Raw genomic sequence first — 20,264 nt, 5'->3', positions numbered from 1 at the left:
ATTCAAAGTCCATGGGCAGAGAAGCTGTCAAGGTAACAGGACTTTTGTTGTTCATACTATACTACGGAATTTTTCTCTGAACTGAAATGATTGGTGCTATTGCTGTCAGTAATTATTGTTGCCCTAAGTGCATTTACATTCTAAAACACTCCTCAAAGAGCTTGAAAACACCTCACTGTATGTCCTTGTTTAGTAAATGTGTATAACTTTCTGTTATACCACACACTCAGGTAAAAGAATATGGCAATAGCCTGAGCTTTTGTCAAATCAGAATTATCACACACACTAACACCTTGAGCTGTATGCTTGACCCTAAAATTGCAAAGTGGAATGCAAGGCCATAATTTTTGAGGGTCACATTTGGAATGCCTGTAAAGAATGGTCAGCTTGCATCCTAATCTATGGAGTGCAATGAGCAATGGCATAAGACAGCCAATAACATTCAATCTTCATCAAGTACGGCATGGATTATTATTTTAAAAAACTGTGAACGTGCATTCCACTTCGCTATCTGAGGCTTAAACATACGATCCTCTGGATAAAAATCTCTCGTGTACTTTTACAGAACCCCTGGGTAACGTGAACTTATCGGATGATTGTCCAAACTAACCTACACAAACTCACTATCAACACCACACCAGTCCTTCGACACAGGTGCCGGCACTCGTTGCTTTATCATAAGAACACTTGGAACATTTTCAGTCTTTATGTTTGTTCCTTTACTGTTTCAGATGTGGTTATATACTGAATTCGTGTTAAGACCAGACGATTTTGTTCAGTGCAGTGAAATCCTAGCACTCAAAAGATTATAGGTTATGTCGACTAACTCTGTTCTTGTTATGGATTCACATTCGGGCTACTGCCAGATAATTTTGACCATTTAAGACAATGCCCAGGAATCGAAAAGTTAAACACACACCTGGATAAACATGTGCTCGGGATTCCGTGAGATAAGGGCTGGTCTCAGGTTGTACAGCTAGTCTGAGAGGCAGTGCAGGAAAATTAATATAACAAATATATCCTCAGTGTAAGTATGGTGTCGACAACTCACAACAGTATACCGGGTTCAGATATTACCATTATTAGTGAGGAATCTGAATGATCAGACTCTCTGAAAATGTTACTTAAAAATCTAGAGTCAACGAAATATTACTCATTTCTCTCCTATATGGACTGAAAACAGCAACAATAAGCCACCACAAGGATGCAGTTTCCTCAGCAACATTACCATGGTGCTGTGTCAAAAAGAAAACTTGGGCTTCACACGCCACAGGGTGGGAGAGAATATATTAAAAACAATGCCAACAGTACTAAAAAAATAAAATAAAAAACAACTGACTGTGAGTCGAGCACAGGGTGTAGGGGCATTAAGGTCGATGCGCCAACACAATAACACTGTGACCACCGCTCTACCAGTTCCTCCGTTGACGAAGACTTGCTGCGTCATAAGTCTCCTCACTCTGATTCCCCGACGGTGCTGGTGACGTGTCCCTACTGAAGGAGGGAGATGGTCCATGGTTAGTTGAAGGTGGGGTATAGTGAGGCAACGGCGGCGGGTTGTGACTGGTGGAGAAGGGAGGGACGCTGGTACCAGTGGCTGCGTAGGCCATTTCTGCTGGTGAGGGAGGTGGCGGGACATAGCTCGGCAGCACCCAACTCTGTGATCCATCATCAGTCGTGACGTCAGAGCGAGATGACGTCACGGCTGGCAATCAGGTGAGCGGGTTTTTTCCACTGTAGTTGTAAGCATCGGAACCAAAGACGTTGTTGGCAGTCTCGCTGGTGTCGCACTCAGAGGTTTTCTTTCGCACCGGTTTTGATGACCCTTTGCACTTGAAGATGAAGCGGAGTTCTTGGGTCAGCACCTCCATCATGGGCAGCTGCGGAGGAGAGGAAGAGGGTGGGTGGGGGTTCAAACTACACCTTATAGGAACAACATAAACCATTGTTGCAGGTAACAGTTCCATTGCAATGTACTGAAACCGTGTGAGAACCTAATGAGATAATTCTATTGCAACAGGTCCCTAAGTGTGTCGCGCTTTGTGCCTCAACATGTGATTATGCAATGACAACAGCAGGGTGAGTTACATATTGGAAAGTCTACAAGTTTTACCTATGTTGACTTTATGGCATCATGTAAGGAAATTAATAAAAGAAGACACTAGGGAAAAGACTTCATTTCTCTCCAGCAACTTCTTCTCTTGAAATATAGTTAATATATTATTGTATCTGTTTGTTAGCCCTCCTTTGGCCTTTTGTGAGAGTCTGGATTAATCTACTCTCTACTGTCTAGTTATTTCATAAATCATTAGAGTATCAACCAAAGGAAAGACTTCGAACTGAAAGAGGTAAATAGAACCTTAATCTCCTACATCACTGCATGAGCTGAATTAAATCATCTGGTGGAAGTGTGATTACATTGAAAAAATAGGTCATCAAACTGCAGTGGTTTAACAGGGAAACATGGAGGTTCTACTCTTTCCCCATGCATTCGGAACTCCCAAAAGTAAGAGTTCCGGGACAGTTCATAAAAAGTTCGAGAAATAAGAAGTAGTGTTGTGGTCATTAATTCTTTCACACATCTGGGGTTCAGAGGTAATAAAGCGAGATTGCAGCTCCTCCAACCCGCTTATATAATATGTTCAACAATTTCCCATAAGTCCACTGAGACATATTCGAGACAGGGAAAAGACAATGGACCACAATTTCTCACACATATTTCAGAAACAGAAGTAAGTACATAAAGGTTAGATAGACTGTATACCTGAAAACACATAAACGTTACAGTAGTCAATAAAAGTCATTCAAAAATTCCTATAATTTTTTTAAACCCAGTCAAAACCTGATGACATCTTTCTTAATTAAATTCTCTTATATTCATTTATCCTTCTTTCTTTCACTAACTTACCTTTTCCTCAGTTTCCCTGTTTCTCACACTAATCCTTTGTTCACCCCCTCCCTCCCTCCCCCTTTCTTTCTAATTGACCTCTAGGCACAGTTCTCTTATACAATCACACACGCACTCCCCCCTTCCTCTCTCTCTCTCTTTCTCTCTCTCTTGGTCATCTTTAGCATCCTTTCTGCACTGCAACGTAAACTCTATCCTGATCACAGCAGTCACTCGCCCATCTTTTTTTTTTTTTTAACCTCCTCTCTCTCTCCCCTTATTCTCTCCCCTCCCCCATCTCTCTCCCTCACTGACTCTTTTTCCCCCCACTCACCTGGTCGTCCTTAGCAATCTTCCAGCACTCCAACACAAACTCTGCCATGGCCACCAGCAGAGCCAGACTCATGCCTCCCATAAGAACCACAAACACCCCACCCACGTTGGACAGGTTCAGTTCGCTGGCCATACTGCTGCCTCTTTCGTCAATCTGAAGTGGGGTGGACAGAGTTAGAAGGGTGGGATGGGGGTGAGAGAGTGGAGGTTATGTGGTGGGAGGAAAGGAAAGGGGTGGTGAGAAATGTGGTGTGTGTAGCAGGGAGGGGTATGGAGTGGGGTTCAACCTGAAATGAAGTGAACAGGGTTAGAAGGGTGGGACGGGGGTGAGAAAGTGGAGGTTATGTGGTGGGAGGAAAGGAAAGGTGTGGTGAGAATTGTGGTGTGTGTAGAGAGGGAGGGGTATGGAATGGGGTGTGTGTATAGGTATTAAGTGGGTTAACAGTAAGGGGAAAGGGAGGGGGTGGTCAAAAGTGTGGTGTGGGTTCCTGTATCTTTGTGTGGAGGGAGAGGGGGAGGGTGGAAAGGAGGTGGAGGTGGAGGTGGAATGGATAGGGATGGATGTTTGTGTTGGTGTTGAGATGGGAGGTGTGCGGATTGTGGATGGATGGATTTCACACAGCATGAAAAACATATACTTACAATCTGTTCATTTTAACTTGGCCTAAAATTGCCATCTCTCCATCTTAAGTGCTAATTTGTGATAAGAGTTTAACATTAGACTATGATGCTAGGAACGAAGAATTGGTTTGGAAAAGATGTAGAGCCTTATGATGCCAGTGAACTACATAAGCTCTAAAATGACAGAAATCACAACCAGCTAATTGCCCTTTAATATCTTGCATAGTTAATCAGTACCGGTATATTTAGTTAGTTATTAGTATTGGTCAGTTTTTTTCTTTTTGTCATTCTTCCTTTGTTAGTATCGGTTAGGCATTCTTTATTTTCGTATTAATTATTCGACTTTTATTATTTTTCTCATGTTATTACCACGTTAGTATGCTTCCCTTTATCATTCATCTGGGTTAGTCATTTATTCCTTTTTTTTTTTTTACCTGAATTATGCTACTCTCGTTCCAATATCGTTACTTCCAGCTATTAGTATGGTTACTTTGCTTTTTTTTTTTTTCGGTTAATTTTCTTTCTCCTGACTGTCCTAGGAGTCAGTGCTCTCTGTCTCTGTCTCTGTCTCTCTCTCACCTACCTTACACCTGCCCCCTCCCTTCTTTTGCTTAAACCACTTCTCCTTGAGTACGTGCAGGCGACCCCCCTCCTGCATACCCAGAATGGCTTCATCCAATGCTCCTTTGTACGTTGATCCTGGGTATATGCATCATCATCATCATCATCATCATCATCATCATTATCATCGCGAACATCATCACTGCAGTAGACTCTCCTCTAGCAAAGGATAAAGTGTTAACCTAGGGTACTGTGCAAGTGGAACCCATGCACGCGGAGATCCATTTTTCATTATAAGAATCTAATGTGTAACCATTGTACCAGCCATACCACGACTTGCCTACTAAAGACCCTCTGTGACCTCAGCTAGAACACAGATATGCTTCCTAAGACCGTAGTCAGCTATATTGAGGTAAAACAAACAGTTGACAGTGACATTCAAGAATAATTGTGTGGGAAGAAAATCTCGCTTTAACAGGCGGCGGTGGCTGGCTTGGTGAATAAGGAAGGAGGGATACGAGGGTGCTGAGTCAAGGCTGGGATTTGCCTCCAGCACGTTGGTGCTGGTGTTGGAGGTTCGGACCTCTCATAATCATATGTGTCATCACCTGTAGGATCTGCAGCAGCTGATGCGGTTGCCCCTGTCGAGGCTGGTCGCTTTGTGCAAATATTTATTGTATGTATAATTGTTATACCACTAATATAATATCAGGTTACTTGTAATTTTCCTTATCTGATCGCTGCTCTACAGCAGAGTTTTGAATATTTAAGTACATTTATTTGCTAATACAGAATATGCACATATGCACTTTTATATGTATTTTTTTTATGACGAAATAAAGTGAATTGGGCGATTGACTGATTGATGTAACAACCACAGCAACAATATCAACAACAACTATTACTACTACTACTACTACTACTGCTGTTACTACCACTACTGCTACTGCTGCTACTACCACTACTACTTCTGCTGCTGCTACTACTACTTCTACTATTGCTACTACTCCCACGACTACGTTTTATTCAAATGACCTCCATCCATTTGGGAATTATATTGTGAAGATCAAAACCAAGCTTCGTAATACAATTCACCATTTGGAGTTGTAATGTGAAGGTTAACACTAACCTTCATAATACAATTCGTTGGCCCCAAACACGTCAACCGCTGTAGTTACCAACCATATACTAGTACTTTTATTTTATTTTATTTTTTTTTGTATTAACCTGACGGTGTTATAATAAAAAAGACATTAATCTGTTGAAGTTGCTGGTCCATGCGGTTCTGGACCACAGTAGCTTTGTAATGCATACCCGCCAGAGAGACAGACCTCAGAGCTCATATTTTGTTCCCTGAGGCATAAGAGTCAGACCTCACGAGACAGAATGACAGACGACATCTCATCCAGGCCATAACAGAAAGATGATGCTTCTTCTCACAAAGAACCTCTGCCGGTCTCGAGTAGAATCTCTCAGCCTCTGCACCCATCTCACGTGATGTGAACACAAGGGCAGTGAATCGACCGTGGTCCACATGTTGGATCCTGTCTTGATATATTTTTTTTCCTCTTGTGTGCAGCTTCCAGAGGCAGTTAGCGGTGACATGCAGCCATAGGATCAAAATGTCCTAATGTCGACGAAAGCCTTCTGCCAACGTGCCCAGAAACCTCGAGCACTGACATCCACTTTTGGATGATTTGATGTGTTTGCCGTTCTTCGGATGAAGTGCACACCGTTTTGACAGCTGGCTCTGTGATGGCATCATGGCATATTTCCTGTAGCACTGTCGCAGTGAGGTCACGTACTTCATTATGTCGAATGCACACAAAGCCTCCCTTCTAGCAAACTATTGCATGGTTTGCATCAAAGGACAGTGCCACAGGCACACTGTTGAGGTAGGTTCTCCATTGGCCACCCATATCTCAAGGCTATGGGGTTAATAAATTCTTGTCTGTTGAAGTGGAAGCCTTTTGCCTTGAGAGGCAGGGTTGTCAGCCAATTCGATGCCCCTACCTCCCGTGCTATGTCAACTCTTCTGCACTGGTCTGGTGTTAGGTATTCGGTTATGTGCTGCAGCTGGCCCTTTTGTCTTGCTTCTCGCCCTTTGCTTATCTACAACTACTACCACTACTACTGTTACTACTACTATACCTACAACTAATGCTACTGCTGTTACTACTTTACTACCACTACTTCTACTACTACTACTACTGCTACTATTACTACTACAACTGCTTCTGCTGCTACAACTATTACTACTACTATTGCTTCTACTACTATTGCTTCTACTGCTACAACTACTACTACTGCTGCTGCTGCTGCTGCTGCTGCTGCTGCTACTGCTACTACTACTACTACTACTACTTTTTTTTTTACTACTACTACTACCACTACTACTACTACTACTACTAATATTATTATTATTATTATTATTATTATTCCTAGTACTTCTCATTATCATTGTCATTATCATCATCATCATCATCCATAACCTGATTGCCGGGTTAGGGTCGAAAACCACGACAAAAAAAAATCTGGACTATCAATAGTACCTAGTAAAATATGTCACACAGTCATTCGCACACTACTGAGGCATTCGTCATGGCACAAAATTAGAAGACCTATCAAGATATATATATATATATATATATATATATATATATATATATATATATTTTATATATATATATATAGATAGATAGACAATATATATACAGATAGATAGACAATATATATATATATATATATATATATATATATATATATATATATATATATATATGTCATATTATTATTCACATATCGTTTAAGCCTTTGAGAACGCGTTATACTAGGAGAACTATCAACAGAGTGCTTAGCGAAAAAGAAACTCTAATAATTATAATATCATTAGGGCCTGTACCACTTGCTGATGCCCCCAACATTTCATCTAATGTTTCATCATGGCCTCCCAAACACTATACTAGGATCCTATACACTTCATCAGGGTACCTAATACTTCATTTACAATCCACAACACCTTCATCAGGGCTCCAAATACTGTACTACAGCCCATGAGATTTTATCATGAACCCCAACACTTCATCTCCTTCCTTCATCATCACCACCATCCTCACAACCACCCAAATACCTTGTCGTTGTTACACTGGCCCGTCGATGCCCACCACTTATTCCTCAGTAACTGTATTCTGGAGGTCTCCTGGAGGGCTAGAATGGCACTGCTGATGACGCTGGTGTAGGGGGAGCCTGGGAGGAGGGGGAGGATAAACAGGAAGGCAGGGTGATGGGAGGTTAGATTAGGTAGGGTTGGGTTGGGTTGAGTGACAAGGTGGAGTTAATTTAGGTTAGGTTGGGTTAGGTTGGGTTGGGTTAAATTAGGTAAGGTTAATAATGGATGGAAGGGTGAAGGTGAGAAGGAAGGAGAAAATGAAGAAGAGGTGAAAGAAATAAATCGATAATGAGAAGAAGGAAGGGAAGGGAATGGGAGAGGGAAGAGTTATGATGGTGAAGGGGAAAGAAGGAAGTAAGAGTACGAAAAAATGGAAGATGGGGAGAAAAAGGCAAGAAGACAAGGTGAGGAAGGAATGGGGAAGCATACAAATGAGGAAGGAAAGAAGAAGTCAAGTGAGGAAGCGATGAGGAAGAGAAGAAAAAAAGAGGCAGACGAAAAGAAAGGAAGGAAGGAAAGACCAGGAAGAGTTTCAAAAAGAGAGTCAAGGAGAAAGAAGAAAGGGGATAGATATGGGAGGAGAGGAGAGGAGAGAACAATCGAAGGGCAAAAGAAGAAAGAAAATAGGATGAGAAGAAGACGGAGAGAAGGATGTGAGAAGAAGGAAAAGGTATGGAGAAGAGGAGAAAGCAATGAAAGGGAAGGGAAAAAAAAATGAAGGAGGGGGAAAAGAGGAAGGGATGAAAGGAGAGGAGAAGGGTGAAAGGAGAGGGAGACAGTAAACAACGTTAGTCAAACTTATCTTTTATGTTAAAGATGTAAAGAAATCAAACATCTAGGGAAAAAAGGCAGTATGCTTAAACTGGGAAGGTGAAACTATATGCAAATAGTTATGATCACTGGATGTGGTTATCCTGCATGCCACATAACAGAACATTCAGCAGTGAGGCAGAAAACTCACACTCCAACTCTTTCAATCCAACGATGCTATTTTATCTTTGTTATTACTGATCCTGGCACAGAGGGGTTAAACTCTTATAAGCACTGTAACATGTATGAGAATGTCAAGGTGAAGAACGCCCACTTAGGCAGAGGTGCTACGAAGACTTCTCACGTCAACGAAAAAACGACTCTTATCAGTTTAACAAAAATGAAGGTCAGAAACTGGGAACTTCTTTGCCACACTGCAGTTTCAGTTTTACCCTTCTGACCATGGTGTCGTCATCATCATCATCATCATCATCATCATCATCATCCGGATATCCTTTCTCACCCTAGGGCAGGGTGAGGAGTAGCAACATCCAGACAGCCCAAGTTTGCTCAATTTAATGGGCCACGCTTCCATTCACTCATCATTCAAGCCCCTGGAATCCTGGCTCTATCTGATACGCCAAAAACTTTCACCACATTCTGTAGCCTCACATCAACGTATCCGATAGGACAATTCGAAAGCTATCACGTCAAAAAGGGGTGCCAAGTCCATGATCATGCGCTTCTTCTATTCTATTTCTTGTCAGTTCCCTAGCCTCGCCGACTTCCATACCTCTCTTCCTCACACAATCATTCACCATATCCCTCTACCTTCTCCTTGGCTTACCTCACCTCCTCCCTTCTTCAAATTCGCTCAGATATATCTTTTTCACCACTCAACTGTTACCCATTCTCTCCACATGACCATACCATTTCAGTACACTCTCTTCGATTCTGGTGCCCACCGACTTCCTCACTCCGCATCTTTCACGAATCACATTATTTCGTATCCTATCCACTCTCTGTACTCCACATACATTCCTAGGCAATCCAGTCTCCACTGTTCTCACTCGACTTTTCATTTTCATGCCACACCATAGTCTCACATCCATATGTTAAAGATGGCACTAACACTCCTTCATGTAAGCCTGGCGCATCTGCAACACTCAAGCCCTGTCTCTTATCAAGGCCTTCATTGCACCAGCTACTTTTCTTCCTTGTGTCACTCTACTTTCCACTTCTTTTGTACATTTTCCTCTCTTTTCTATAATTATACCCAGGTATTTGAACTTTTTCACCAATTCCAGTCTCTCTCCATTCACTGTAACATCACACTGGGAGCCACCTTTTCTCTCGATAACCATCACTTAACTCTTTTTCTACATTTATTCTCAAGGCACGACCTTAACAGACATTAACAAAACTCTGCACTAGTCTACCAAGTTCTTGTCCGATATTTGCAAGTACTTCATCATCAGCATACAACAAATTTGAGATATTCCATCAATCAACATTCAATACCAACGCCATCCCTCTCTCCATTGCTCGTGTTATTACTTCTCTCTTCAACCCAACCATTTATATAGCCTATCAAACAACCATGGGGACATCACACAACCTTGTCGCATGCCCACATTGATTGTGAACCATTCACTTAAAACCCATTTACCCTTACACATGCCTCACTACCAACATAAAAAGTCTTGACGGCACCTACCGGCTTACCATCTACACCGTACATGCGCAAAACTTTCCACAATCTTTCTCTGTCTACTTTGTCGTATGCTTTTTCCAGATCCATAAATGCCAAAAACACCTAATATTCATTCTCACAAGCCTTCTCCACTTTCTGTCTCACTCCAATTAGTTGATCCAAAGATCCTTTACCACTCCTAAAGCCACCCTGTTCATTACTCACTAGGACTTCTGATATCTCTCTTACTATAATAATTCTTCCAAATACCTTTCCTACCACACTCAATAAACTTATGCCGGAATAATTCTTGCACTCATTTCTCTCACCTTTATTTTTGTACAGGGGTACAATCACAGCCTTTTTCCTCTCTGCTGGCACAGTTTCACCCATCCATGCCTTCTTACATATCTCCAACAAGCACTTCATTTCGCTCTCTCTACTACACTTAATCATCTCTGCATACACCTCATCAACCCCAGCTGCTTTCCCATTTATCAACCGCTTCACAGCGTTCTTCACCTGTGCAAATGTCACTTTTCCTGGTACTGCATTCTTTCTCTGAACATCCCCCAAACTAGCCATGCGTACACCCGCTCTGCTCACTCTATTCCTATTAATCATGCTTTCAAAATATTCTTTCCATCTGGTCCTTACTTCATCCCCATGCGTTAATGATCTACCACTTACATCCTTCAAACTCTCACATTTATTTCCACTGTCACTTCTACATTTCTGCACCTCTTTTCGGAATAACTTCCTATTTTCAGAAAAAAATTGCATTCATTCTTTTCTTCAAGATCACCATTTACCTCCTTTTTCGTCTTCACTAGTCTCTTTACGCGCTTCTCGCTCTCAGTACATTCATTTCTTATTTCAACTGAACCACTGTTCTGTAACCATTCTAGCCACTTCTTCCTCTTTTTCTCCAATGCCCTGTAAATCTCTTCATCTCACCATGCCGTACCTTTCTTCTTTGTTGTTACTCCTGCCACACCACACACCGCGTTAGCAATCCTAACTAAGCAATCCATATATGCATTCCACAGGCTGTCCAGAGCCCAATTCACTGATCCAACTCCTCCCCTACTTTGACCCTGTATTCATCTGCCATTTCTTTGATCCTGAGCTTCTCGACTTTCAGTCTTTCTCCCTTTCTGCTCCTCTCTCTCCTGTAAGTGTCTGCAATTTTAATAAAAAAAAGCGTGAAAGGGCCGTACTATTCAAACTGGGCGTGGGAAGATGTGGACAAGTTCTCAAATTTTTGAAGAGAATTTCTTAATTTTATGAATCACTCCTGAGTACACTCTATAATGTGGTATGCAGGCTAAATACATATTCACAATGACAAGTGTCCCATTAATGACTATAATCAATTTGCTGGTTGCTTACTCCTACACCTACTCAGTCTAATCAATAAGGCCATAATTCTCGTTGGCATAAGAGACTTCGTAGGACCACTTCCTTGGCGATTCATTCTGCACATGACCCTTTAGGTACTGTCCTGTATGCTTTTATTATTTTTCAACAGCGATATAGTTTGCATCATTAGAAAAAAATTCAAGAGGATATTAACGTGCAAAATAAATCGCATAAATAGCAGAGAAAGAGGTGTTACGGAATCCAAGCCGACCAGATTACGACCCAAAGTTAGAATTTCGTTAGTTTGATGTAAAAATTAGTTATGAGTGTTAGCTGGGTGACAGTTAGGGAAAGTGCCACAAAATTAGTCACGAGTGTTGAGTGACAGTGAGTTTAAGAAAATTAGGAATGTTTGCTGGAAGACAGAGTATCGGCAGTTACTTAGATATGTTAGTAGGGTGAGAAAGTGAGTGTTAGTACTGTAATTAGTTGGTGGAATGTTAGCTGGGTGAGAAAACTACTTTGTGCCAGGAAATTAATTAGGATTGTTAGCCAGATGACAATATTAATAAGTACTGGAAAATAAGTTGGAGTGTTATAGTAGATGGGTGACAAAGTTAGTGAGAGTTACGATAACCGTCTCCCGTCTTAAGCTCCTTATTTTTCCCATCACCAGGAGATTTTTTTCATCTGTGGTCCGATCATCGTAGTGAAAAGGTCAGAAACGATCTCCATTAAAACAGTTTGGCGGGTGTAAGGTTTATATGGGCTGGATAAAACAGGCAGTCGTAAACTAGAATGCAATTTTAACTTCTCTGTTCTCGGGCCAAGGTTAATTGGATTACCGGTTAACGTTTAAGGTGTCTTAACTTTCTCTTGAAAACAGTAACACCGGCTGACGCTAGTCGAAATAAGATACCAAGTAAGTATTTCTCAGACACAGAGTTAATCCTCCAGTAAGATGGTGTCAGCTTACCTCTCCCTCATCTTCCACGTGGCTCCTTATTCCACTCCCCTTCCTTTTCCTTCACCTTCCCCTCGTTTTCTCTCCGTATCTCTTCACCATTCTCAACTGAGCAATTCCATGGCTCTCAGAATTCAACAGTCCTCTAGCCTTTTCTCTGTCTCCTCTACCCCACATTCCGCCAGCCCTATGCCCGCATCTCCACACAAATCCATTTGCCTCTCTCTCTTTCACCTTCCACTTCCTTTCCTATCCTTCACACCCTATCGTCACCTTTCCCATCATTATCTCCCCATCTCTTCACTATCCCTGAGGCAAAGCAATCCCATAGCTCTTAGAATGCAGCAGTCCTCCTCCCCTCTCTCTCTCCCTCATCCTAGCACTTATCCTACATCTCCTTTCCTACCCTCCCACCTCTCTTTCCATTCTTCCCTCCATCTTCTCTCCATCCATCCTCCACCTTCCCTTCACCCTTCCTCCACCTTCTCTCCACGTCTTCACTTACCCTGGGGCAAAGCAATGCCGTAGCTCTTTGAATCCAGGAGTCCGCCAACCTGAGTGAGATCGCAGTTCCTCTCTATGACATACTCGATGCTGGTGCTCTCCATTAGGAAGGCGTATTTACCACCCTCCTTCTGTGAGTGTGGAGGAGAGGTAGATTACGTCAGGTTGAATTAGGTTAGATTAGGTTTGGTGAGGTTGGGTTATGCCGGATTACTTTAGGATAGGTTAGGCAGTGTTAAGTTGGGATGAGTTGGGTAACTGGCTATATTAGGTTAGGGAACATTGTGTTGGGCTGGGTTAGGTTAGGTTATGCTCCAGTAGACTTCATGCGTAACTTTTTCGCCTCGACGTCGTCTTTTGTAGGTTTATTCTTGCTACCTCGAAACAACTGTCCTCAGTTACGGGATATCTTGTAATGAGGGGGTTAATGAAGGCTCCTGAGTTGAATAAAATAAACTGAAGGTTGCAAGAACATCTATTTCAAAGTACATCACTGGAGCTATTACCCTCCTCAGTCCAATAATGTAATTTTAATTTAGTTTTATTTTTGCTCTTCATATGTAGAGTCGTATTCTCGTCGGCTAAGGTGGATCCCTAGCATCTCCTTGCATTTTTTTTTTTTTTCTGCTTATGCCACACAAACCCGCCCATGCCAGGGAACGTAAGCGTAAGTTCAGAGCATGAAGAGGTAGTGCACTAGGAAACGTAATTCACTTCACTGTCTGAAGACTTATGGTACCAGATTGCCAGGGTTTAATCCCTTAAGGCCGGTTCACACGAGCTGAATCGCGGCCGTTTTTTTCGCCGGTTTGCGGGGAAAAAATGCCGATTTTCGGCATTTCTCCCGGAAAGATGTTCACACGTACGGGGACTGCAGAGGCAGGAACGCGACAACAGTGTTTACAAAGATGGACCACCGTACTCGTAGTAGGTGTGCAGCTCTTGCACTTTTCCAACTTCAAGATGAGCCCTCACGGCAGCGATTTAGCTCCTGTGAATAGGCCTTTACTGCCACTCAGCTTTCCGGGGGCTTCAGGGGCCGTATTCATAAATTTTCTGAAGCATAAATCATGTACAAGATTCCTTTACCTTTAACTCATATTTAAATAATCATACTTTTATACTCATGCTCATATCAGATACACCCACACTGGAATGAACGCTAAAGTGAGATTAGTTGTGGTAGTAGTGTAAACAAGATGTCGTCTTCGTCTTCGTTCTCAGAGCTTTGCCTTGTTCGGTGCTTCCATTTAAGTCGGCCCGGCTTCTTTCTCCCGATTCCGGCAAAAAAAGACCGACATGTCGGTCTCTCCATACCGGCGAAAAAAGCGGCCGGAATTTCTACCGGGAAGCAAATTCCGGCAAAAAACAACAGCGATTTTGCTCGTGTGAACCGGCCTTTACACTACCCTCTAAGTTCCCATCCACCACAGCTCATCCCCATCACCCTCAAACAGCCAGAAGGGGAAATATGTATGCGTCTGCTGACTTTGCATACTTCATTAACTACATTATTGATATTATGATAGTGAACCATCCACTCACTCTATGTAGTGCTGCTGTCGGGTGTCTGCCCTTGCCTCTCCTCCATCCTTCTTTCCTTCCATCCTCTTCTGTCTTCCTTTACTTCATTCTTTCCTTGTCCTTCTGCCTACGGGTGACTTTACATTTCCTCTTCTGTCTTTCTTTCCTTCATTTTTTCCTCTTCCTTCTGCCTGTGGGTGACGCTACACTGAGTGACAAGCCAAATGGTTTCCTGTACACCAGGAAACCATTTACTATGCTGGGTGGTAACCATATAACCAAATTTTGGCACCTGGTGGTTTAGTGAGTACGGTAATTATTGCGCTCCTATCGGATTGAGCCGGTGAAGGTTTATATCCAAGGGGTGGTTGGGGTTGATTGCTCATGTAATGCCACTCAGGGATGAGTGAGGCTGGTCACTCTCATCTTAAATGTCAGGACCAACTGCTTAGCCCCGGGCTCCTATGCTCCTCATGGGGCAATGTAGGACTGGATGATGGATGGATGGATGGATGGACGATAGTGAAATCAGAAGACATAAAAAATGTGAGGAAACATTATTTGCAGCATATTGTGATAAATGTTTAGGCATTTATATGTTATTCTGATGATACCTGTATTTTGTAAGCATACATGACTAAGTGCTTCAGTGATTGAAAACATAGCTTACTACTGTGTACTAGAATATGTAGCAGTAAATTTATATGTTTGATGATAATCAGCGAAGTTATGGGTGGTGCTTACATGATTATTACTTAACTGCTATGCAGTCATAGTTATAATGAAATTTGTGGATCATGCCTGAATTAAAGTTTCATCTAACTTAGCGGATAATGCTTAACGTGCCGTCATCGCTTGTAAAACGCCCTTTCAAATTGTGTGTGTACAGTACATTTCCATTTGCACCTATCTATCTATCTATCTATCTATCTATCTATCTATCTATCTATCTATCTATATATATATATATATATATATATATATATATATATATATATATATATATATTTATTTATTTATTTATATACAGTATATATATATATATATTTTCCTGTATCTAAAGTTGGTTTTTGAAAGACTTCAAAAGTCCACTGAGGGAAGCTTAGTAGATGACGTGATACCTCTGTTGTTAAGTATTGCTTTAAGCAATTATCGACAATATATAGAGATGAAGCAATGCAGTAAAACAGTTCAGTGTAGTTGTAGGAATAGGTGTGGCAATGTCTCCTGTGCCAATGAAAATAATGGGCAGTACTCCTCATGGGCTTACAGCGCTCCAACCAGGTGCGGCCCGTAAGGGCTTACATTTGAAGGGTGGTTAGGGTTTACTGCTCACACAATGTTGCACAGGAAAGAATACTTGATCATTTAAACCATAAATGTTAGGGTTAAGAAGCCTCGCACTGGTCTCTTGCGCTCCTAATAAGACAGTACAGGATTTGATGATTGATAGATAGATACATGGATGTGCAATATCTATCTAGCTATCTGTCTGTCTATATATTTATCCATCTATCTATCTATTTATATTTACTGAGAGAGATAGATATATAGGTAGATTAAATATATGGATATAAATGTATAGATAAAAACAGATAGCTATAGACCGACAAACAGATTGTTCTCACCTGAACTCTCTTCACGCCGTCTTCATTGTTGGACACGAAGACTGAAGGCTCGGCTCTCTCCATGAACTCCGACATACGCTTGTAGGTGGTGATGTTGGAGGAACTGTGAGAGAGAGAGAGAGAGAGAGAGAGAGAGAGAGAGAGAGAGAGAGAGAGAGAGAGAGAGAGAGAGTAATTGAGTGAGGGAGAAGTGGTGTGGGGAAAGGTGAGGGAGTGAGGGAGTTAGGGAGTGAGAGAAGGGTGGGGATGAAGTAGTGGAAGGGATATTGTAGCAGTAAACGAGGGGAAGTGAGAGTGAGTAGGGAAGACGTGAGAGTGAGGTTGTGAGGAAATGAGTGTGGAAGAGGTGAGGGGTGAGGGTGAGGTAGAAGTGAGGTGAGGAGGAAGAGGTGGAGGTGAGGTGGGGAGGAAGAGGTGGCGGTGACGGAGAATGAGAGAAGAGGTGAATAAGTAATGAGAAGGTGAGGATGAGGGAGCGCTTGAGATGAGGGATAGTGAGGGAGTGATTGAGGGTGAGGGAAGGAGGAAGAGGTGACGGTAAGGGATTGGTATAGGCAAAGGTAAGGGAGGTGGAGATAAGGGTGAGGGAGAGGTGTGCGTGAGGGCAAGAGAGAGAGGTGAGGGCGTGGGAGAGATGGAAGTGAGGGGGGTGTGAGTGAGTGAATGATTGTGAAGGAGAGTAAGAAAACATGAGTAAGAAAAAGAAGGAAGAAAATAATGGAAATCAGAAACTTAGCCTGGATTCACAAACTTACGACCAACTCTCCTCATAACTCATTTCGCAGGAAGAACGAGAGACATGGCAAGAATCACCGCTCCTTCTTGTCCCTCAAGCAAAAAAGAAAAAAGTTCGTTATAATTTTACACTTACAAAGAATTATTTATATAGAAAAAGAAAGATTCATAGGAGGTTCTATTATTATCTTTTTCTTCCTGTAACACGAAATCTGAATTACGGAATGGAGTTGATCGTACTGTAAACTTATGCGTAAATCTCTGCCATGTGGTTGTATTTCTTAAGCATTCTAACCTATTTACAAGATAAACACGTCTCCATATCCGTGTACTATTATCAGAGATCGTTTTGCTTTCGAACTGTCACGTCCAGTGATTTATCTGACTCTGAATTTATTTATAAGCACGGTCCTTTGATTATGTATCTGTTTGAACGAAGGAAAACATACGTGTATAAACAGCCAATCCTAAACTTCATTTAAACTGTTAAGAGTTTAAAAATGCTCCCCAAGGTCTCAGGGGCCATGAATGACCTTAGCCAGGTTCTGTGATACACGTCTCCATGAGGATTAACATTCTCATTTCTTTCTGCTTTTCTATCCTTCTCTTTTAATCATAAACTAGTTACTAATAGCCTACCGTATAACAAATAGCCACGAAAAGGCCGACAAGTGTGCTGCTGTTTGCTTTCTTTTGTGTCCCTTTTATCTTAACCCCACTCCTTCCCCATCCCCTTCTCACACACTCCTCTTACGCTCTCTTCCGTCTGTCTTTTACATTCTTCCAACTCTCTCACACACTTCAATCTTCCCTGTCTCTCATCCATTCTTGCCTCTTTCACTCAAACCTCTCACTCCTCCCCCTGTCTCTCCCCCCAACTCCTCCCCGCTCTTCTTTTCCACTCTTTCCCTTCACCCCACCTTTCTCCTCCACTCTCCTCTGCCCTGCCACCCACCTAAAGAATGCTCTCGTGGTTCCTGTAGCATGACAGCCGTATTTAATCTTCTGCTGGTTGGCCAAGTCCTCTGCAGACTCTATGGGCGACTCCATGCGTTCCACGGTGAGGAAGGCTGCCAGGTTGGCCGTGTACGAGGAGATCATGATGAGCGTAAAGAACCACCACATGCCAGCCACCATGCGAGTAGATACTGCCCTAAGGGAAGGGAGTGATATAATTAGGCGTAGAGATTAGTAGTATAGTTAGAGTGGTAGAATGGATCGCAAAAATATCAAAGTAGAAGTGTTGCAACCAAATGTTTAATAGATTATGATGAACTTAAAGAATCACCGCATATCAACCATCATGTGCGTAGGTATGGCCTGGAGGGGTGGGATGGGGAAGGAGTAGGCCGGGAAGAAAGAGTAAAGAGTAACTGAAGCTTAAGTAAGAGCGTAGAAACTGCTAGTACAGAGCCTTAACTAAGAAACCCTTATGACGCTAGATTCTAACAATTTCAGGTTAGTTTATCACCAGGTGTAGGCACACTGGAGGTTTTATTTGTCTAGTAACCAAGTGAACTCATTCCTAGCTTATCACTATGCCTCAACGAATTTCATGAATTCATTACTTAGTACTGAAGTTCTGGTAGGGGCCCAGTTCTATTAGGCAAATAAAAAAAGGCTCTAGTAACCAAGGAGACTGATTCCTGCCTTGTAGCTAAGGCATATCGAATTTCATAGAACTCTGATTTAGTATTAAAGGTGTAGTGGCACCATCCCTCCAGGCAAAACTAAACCGACTATATTAATTTCATGCAACCACGGTTTAATAGGGAATATGTGGGAGTGGTCCATTTGCGTCAGGTAAAAACAGACTAAAAAAAGAAGGGGAGTGCAGTATTGGCCTGGGCGGATCCAGGGTTTGTCAAGTACTCACTGAGGCAGAAAGTCACATCCCTGCTGCATAAGAGAACCGATGGAGAACCAGAGGCAGTTAAGGATGGTGAACTGGTTCTCCAACACGTCTGGCTCAGGGTCACACGGGTGAGGGTTCTGCCACTCGTACGGCGTGAACCTAAAAGTAAATAGGTAGACTGGTAGATTTATATACATGGGTAAACTTGCAGTTTGATATGTAGAGACAGATAAGAGGATTGGCAGAATGATGAATCAGTTCTCCAACTCGTCTGCCTTAGGATCATGTGAATGAAGACTCTACCATTAATGAGGCGTGAACCTGAGAGATAGTTAGGCAGACCGATAAGTTGACTGGGAGATAAACAGGTAGGCTGGTAGGCTGAGAGGCAGATAGGCATACATGCAGGACGGTGATCTGGTTCTCTAACACATCTTGTTTAGGGTTACATGGATAAGGATTCTTTCACTCGTACGACGCGAACCTGGGAATAGATAGACCAGTAGATAGTATTATAGACATGAATACTAGTAAGGAAGACAGGTCCATAAGTGCAAGCAGATAGGTAGATGGATATAAATAACTACAAGGAAAATATAGGGAAAATATAAAGAGATAGATAGACAGATAGATAGGTAATATATAATATACATATACATCAGATATATATATTATATATATATATATATATATATATATATATATATATATATATATATATATATATATATATATATATGTGTGTGTGTGTGTGTGTGTGTGTGTGTGTGTGTGTGTGTTTTACGCCCCGACCGGGAATCGAACTTAGACCTCTAGATAGAAGTCAGGCACTGATGCCACTACACTACTGTTGTGATTGAAATATATCCTCCCATAATGGATTTACTTGGTTCATCAAAAAAAATCAGGTGACTCTGCTTTTATCACGTCGTAGTATAGTGGCATCAGTGCCTGACTTCTGTCAAGAGGTCTAGGGTTCGATTCCCGGTCAGAGTAAAAAGCATTTGTACACACTCGTGTAATGAGTAAGTGAGAAGTAGAGATCTGAGAAGCAGAGATCTGGAAGATGATTAGGCTTGGGAGCTGACAAAGTATCAAGCTGATTGGATGAATTTTGTAGTGTATGGTGGGTTGGAACTTTTTTATATGACTTGAATATCGACGGGCTGACTCTGATAGGTATTTATGAAGCTACGTATGGACAATGTGTCTCTCGGGTGAAGCCAGGATTCTGCGGGCGTGACTGGTGGATGAATGGGTAAATGGCCCATATCACTGGGCAGTCAATTAATTACTTTTTCCAGTCTCTCTCTCTCTCTCTCTCTCTCTGTATATATATATATATATATATATATATATATATATATATATATATATATATATATATATATATATATGTATAAAGCAGTCAGGTAGGAAGACTGGTGTATATGGGTAGACATCGCTGGTCCTGTCGGAGTCGTGGCAGCTTGTCTAAGGGCACAGGTGACTAAAACACCGCTCAATCTGGCCTCGCTCACAAATGAACAAGCAAAAATGCAATGCACAATTCCTCCCACATTTCAACGAACAGAACCGCTGCATGATCACAGAAGCTGCCGAAGCATCCCCTTCGACGAAGTCACTCTGACTCAGACTAAGAATGTCAACTACTGGATCCTCAATAATTGCATGTGCT

General features: G+C 42.0%; 1 protein-coding gene across 1 annotated transcript in view; it reads right to left on the bottom strand.

The window, feature by feature from the left end:
* Positions 1-1,712: 1,712 nt before the first annotated feature.
* Positions 1,713-20,264, bottom strand: part of LOC145403737 (glutamate receptor ionotropic, kainate 2-like) — a 61,779-nt gene continuing 43,227 nt past the window's right edge. The window contains exons 13-19 of the mRNA XM_080275417.1: positions 18,608-18,745; positions 17,687-17,884; positions 15,997-16,099; positions 12,846-12,975; positions 7,533-7,648; positions 3,222-3,374; positions 1,713-1,880 (exon numbers count right to left, since the gene is read on the bottom strand). Of these exons, the coding sequence (XP_080131543.1) occupies positions 1,713-1,880; positions 3,222-3,374; positions 7,533-7,648; positions 12,846-12,975; positions 15,997-16,099; positions 17,687-17,884; positions 18,608-18,745 (1,006 nt within the window). The remainder of the gene's footprint in view (positions 1,881-3,221; positions 3,375-7,532; positions 7,649-12,845; positions 12,976-15,996; positions 16,100-17,686; positions 17,885-18,607; positions 18,746-20,264) is intronic.

Source organism: Coenobita brevimanus, chromosome 61 (assembly GCF_032717465.1).
Source record: "Coenobita brevimanus isolate Jiangsu-jjx chromosome 61, ASM3271746v2, whole genome shotgun sequence".
NCBI classification, from domain to species: Eukaryota; Metazoa; Arthropoda; class Malacostraca; order Decapoda; family Coenobitidae; genus Coenobita; species Coenobita brevimanus.
This window is presented reverse-complemented; position numbering and strand designations above follow the sequence as displayed.